Source organism: Eucyclogobius newberryi, unplaced genomic scaffold (assembly GCF_026437365.1).
Source record: "Eucyclogobius newberryi isolate DKJ021-1_F unplaced genomic scaffold, fEucNew1.0.hap1 SCAF_22, whole genome shotgun sequence".
In the NCBI taxonomy this organism is placed as follows: Eukaryota; Metazoa; Chordata; class Actinopteri; order Gobiiformes; family Gobiidae; genus Eucyclogobius; species Eucyclogobius newberryi.
This window is the reverse complement of record NW_027315857.1, coordinates 6,376,705-6,381,610: the sequence shown is the minus strand read 5'-3', so window position 1 is coordinate 6,381,610 and position 4,906 is coordinate 6,376,705. Positions and strand designations below refer to the sequence as shown.

At 39.7% G+C, this 4,906-nt stretch overlaps 1 protein-coding gene across 1 annotated transcript; it reads right to left on the bottom strand.

The window, feature by feature from the left end:
- Positions 1-473: 473 nt before the first annotated feature.
- On the bottom strand, positions 474-2,737 carry dctn6 (dynactin subunit 6). The gene is made up of 7 exons (XM_072459327.1): positions 2,603-2,737; positions 2,385-2,449; positions 2,196-2,301; positions 2,033-2,118; positions 1,206-1,253; positions 986-1,128; positions 474-619 (listed from the first exon to the last, which is right to left on the bottom strand). Exons 1-7 carry the CDS (start codon positions 2,638-2,640, stop codon positions 521-523), a joined length of 585 nt encoding a protein of 194 aa, XP_072315428.1. The 5' UTR covers positions 2,641-2,737; the 3' UTR covers positions 474-520.
- Between the last annotated feature and the right edge of the window lie 2,169 nt (positions 2,738-4,906).

Below are 4,906 nucleotides of genomic sequence, written 5' to 3'. Positions count from 1 at the left end.
TTTCCATGGAAACAAGCATCCACCAGAAATGTGTGTACATAGAAACTCTTTTTAAAAAATCTTATAGCCTATTTTTTATTCTTATCCTATAGCAGATTTTAATTGTTTTACTTTAGGTTGTTTTATCATTGTTCATCGTTTTATGTTGCACCGGATGTGTGAATTCTGTTCATTGACAACGACAACAAACCTTTTTCTGATTTACAGTTACAGAACAATTGCACTTTTAATGACCAAAATCTAACTTAACAACTGAATTACTTTTAGAAAACATACAAAACTTTTCTGCTTGTGAATCCAGCCTTTATTGGAAAGTCGCTCCCATCAACTACAAAGCGATATAAATATAGATATTGCTACTAAATGGCACATGGTTTACATCACAGAAACAAACGATATGTAGCGATGATTTGACAAGAATAATACAAAAGTTGGTCGTGTGCGGCAAAGTGGAGGAGACGTGATATGTTTTCTTCACACAGAGTGTCTTGTGCAGTTTGTTGAGTGGCAGCAGTTTGCATTAGCTTCTCATCGGAGTGCCGCTTCCTTTCACCGTTTTCTTCAAATGGTGGTAATTGGGCAGGATTTTCATGAGGAAATCGAGCTGCAGAGTTTGAGGCTGAAAAGGGAGAAAAGCAATCTTACATCACTGCTGTCACTGGAGTTAAAGTACCGTATTTTCTGGACTATAAGTCGCACCGGGGTATAAGTCGCACCAGCCAAAAAATGCATAATAGAGAAGAAAGAAACATGAGTATGAAATGCGGTTGCAAGTGTGAAAATAACAAATAATATCACATATAAGTCGCACTGGAGTATGAAATGCGGTTGCAAGTGTGAAAATAACAAATAATATCACATATAAGTCACACGTATATCAGGTATAAATATAAGTATGAGTCGCACCCCGGCCAAAACTATGAAAAAAGGTGCGACTTATAGTCCGGAAAATACGGTCTATGGGATTTGGGAGAGCGTGACGTACCTGGGGCCTCTCGCTCTGAACGCGGCGGATGCATTTAGAGCCGTAGACGACGGTGTTTTCGGGCACGACTTCGCATGTGTTGATCCGACAGCACGCGCCGACGATGCAGCCGCTGGTCAGCATCACATTTCTACCGATCTCAGCTGCAGACGGACACAAAAGTCAGAGAAAGCACTGGACATGTAGGCGTTTCGTTGGCGTGCAAAGTGGTAGAAATTACCTTTAGACTCTATTACATTGTTGTCGCCAATATTCAAAGATCTGGAGACTGAGGGATGATTTGTCAAGGGTTTGAACAAAGTAAGTTAGCAATGAAAGTGGCGTTTGGATTAGTGTTTAGCAGGGGCGGAGCCGACAGCAGGGGCGGAGCCGACTGTCAAGGACTGGACAGAAATAGAAAGAAATGACACTGGGACATGCAAGTGTAAGTACTTTCTATACGGGACTTACAACACTTCTGTAATTATACATCATGAATCATTATACAACTTTTCAGGAAAGTCAAATTATGTCTTGTTTGTGTTATTTGTTTTAGTATCGATACTCGCTCAAAGGAGTATCTCGTTTCGATACTAGTTTTGCTATTAATTATCTTTTGACAACCCTTCTTTAGAATAATAAATGATATTTCAGAAATGTTCAGTCTTTGTTGTTTCGATGAAAAATAATAAAACAAAGAAATCTAAGTAACGTAGCTATTGATTAATAAATGATTGTAGTAGTGGTATTATTATTATTATTATTATTATTAGTAGTAGTAGTAGTAGTAGTAGTAGTAGTAGTAGGCGAATTTTAAGTAATAACTAACTGAATATAAATAAATTAAAATAAAAAAATCACAATCATCAACACAAATAAAGGATAATAGACACATAATTTATAAAAATAAATTAAATCTAACAACCGAATGACTCACAAGTGCGCTCTGGTGGACAAAACGTGAATTACAGGAGAATCTTTTCCATCTGCTCAATGCCTTTACAAATATAACAGGAGGATTTTCCACACATGCTAAACATAATACGTGCCATGGATGGATAAGGATACCACAGCCGACTTCAAACACGTTGTTGGTGCCAATGATCATCGTTTTTGGTTCGAGTCCTGCGTCTGGCATGATATTTTCTGGATAACTGCGCGCAGAAAAATGAATGAAAGCGTGAGCGCAAAGCGAGCTCCGGGGGCCACTGTGGAGCTTTATGTGCATTACCTGTTAATAATGAGAGCCTGCTCCTCAATTAGATTGCCTTCTCCGATGATGATAGGCCCTGATTCAGCAATAATCCTGGCTTTGGGGTGGACCACTGTCCGCGCACCTGCACAGAAACCACGCAATGTCATTTAGCGTCGCAAAATATGAAGGCGAATATTACAGGGAATTAAAAAGAAAAATCCTCACCAATGGTCACGTCTCCTTTTATTTCACTCTCAACGCAAACCACGGCTCCTGCTGAGATTTTGGCACTGGAGACAAACAGAATAGCCATTTAAAAAAGAAGAAAAGCATAAATAATCGGTACACATTACAGCCCTGAACCGTATCTGAGCCATTCTGTGAAACTGTGATTTAATTTCCCTCTGATTTTTAATGAAATGCATTAAAAAACGTATACCGACCTTTTCTGTGCCATAATTGTCTTGCTCGCATCTGACATCTTTTATAAAAGGAAGATAATTTATCGATAATGGATTATTTTTCCTCGATCTCACTCAGAGCGCAGAGTTGTGGATGAGAAGAGACAGTGGTGTTTGCTGCCATCTGCTGGACAATATGTGGAAGTATGAAAATAAGAGACGTGTGTAAGTAATTAGGACCATTTAAGTAATTGTTTTAATTGCCTATCAATGACAAAAGTATACACAGCAACACATTAAACAGATTTAAAGAGAGATTAGGCCTATGTTTTAAAACTGAATGTGATCGCTGGGGCTGTTGTGTCTCTGCAGATCCGGCAGGGAGCAGACAACACTGATCCGGCGCCACATCTAAAATCTGCTCTTATACTGTCAAAAATAATGATTTGTAGGATGTAAACAAGTACTTAAGAGAGAACCAAATGAACTAAATGGGTTCTAACACATGGTGGACATTAGAAAATACTGATTAGACCCGTCATAAGCGATGCAATTGTTAGGGGTTTGTGTCAAGTGCACTGTGTTTACCACGATTTTAGAGGAAGTTCACAGCAGACAAACCTTTAAGTTAAGACCTTCCAATTTCATTTGGCCTGTACATGAAATTGAGGGTCCAAGTGGCTCCACAGCAGCCTAAACCTGCCTCCTGTCTGCAAAGCCAGCAAAGGAGAAGAAGTCCTTTTCTGTGAGGACAAGGCACTTTCCATTATATTTGACACAACTCTAGATAGTCAATGTTCAAGAGGGATAAAGAGGGCTGCTGCACCTGTCTTCACGATACCTGAACAAAAGCATGCTGAAAGAGAAATGAGACTGTCCTAAAACATGTCTACACTTCCAGAAGAGAGCATTGTAATGATTCCTCCTCTCATGTTAAATCACTCCAGACCTTCTCAGACCAGCGCAGGATCTTCTCAACTTCCCACAGAACTAGGGTGGCCAGACGTCCCTATTTACCCGGGTCAGTACCCCCTCATTTACCCAGTTTTGAGACCTGTGTCCCATGTCCCAGCAGATGTATCCAAAACCATTGATTTGTGCCAGTTTGTCCCGGTATTCGATCACTTTAATACCTGCCTTCAGTAAAGAGGGGAATATATTGTTGTTTATTTAGCCAAAATAGAGAAAATCTGGCTTTTGAATAATCAGAACACACAAAATGCAACAAAAAAAAAAAAGTATCTTATATACTGAATCACAACTGAGCAGTGAAAGAGGTGAGGATGGAATGAGTGCATACACATTTACATAATTAACACGCACTTTTTTTAATTTTTTTAATTACATCATTACTTTCATCCCATTTAATTGAGAAGATATGGTCTCTCTACACAAAACTGTCACTTCCAACTGTAAGACCAACTCACCCGAGTCTGCGGCAAGAAGAGCCTGTCACTCCAGCAGCAAAGATGAAGAGGACTACGAGAGTTTAGGGCTGAGGGAAACCTTCTACCACAGGATGACAGGATGCAAGTGGCACCACTATCAGGCCCAATGTTTACTTTGTTTCTAGGGGACATGATGAATTTACAACTTTGAAGGTGAAATACAAATAAACACAAACTATTGCATGTATTGTGCATACTTTGGTTTATACTCCAGTTTTTGCCTGATCAGGCTCAGGTTCAGGTAACTTTATTCATACCCATAGGTAGAATTGGCTTGCAGTTGGATTGGATTTGGCTTTCATACACCACACACACACACACACACACACACACACACACACACACAATAAAATAATAACAGACATAAGATTATAGATTAAAAAAACTGAGAAAGTACCCAAGTGCCGATCCAAAAGAAATATCTTGTATAAAACAGAATCAAGAGACTACAATTTTACATTTACAGTCAGCATGAATAGCATGAAAAGGGTCACACAAATGAACAATTAAGGCGCAAGTTACAATGTATTAAGCTGTTTGTGAAGCGCTTTGTTTTCATGTTCCTAAATCTAATCTGAAGCAAATCCAACGCGTTTTAATTCACATTTAATAATTGGTGGTGAACTAAGTAGACCTACAAACGCGGGCTACACAATTTAAACCAACATATTAAGCCAGACGAGAAACAATCTGCCACTTGGTTTTATTTTGAAAAATGACTCCAATCCGGATGTGGCGCGCTCCGTTCCGTGCGCCTTGACTCCCGGAGCGGAGAACGCGTCAGATCAGTCGCATCTTGGACGGACACCGAGCGGCAGAAGGAGCCTCGGAGCCCGGCGCAATTCACCTCCACTTCACCAACAATAAAAGACTCCTCAAAACAACTCTATTCTGTTGT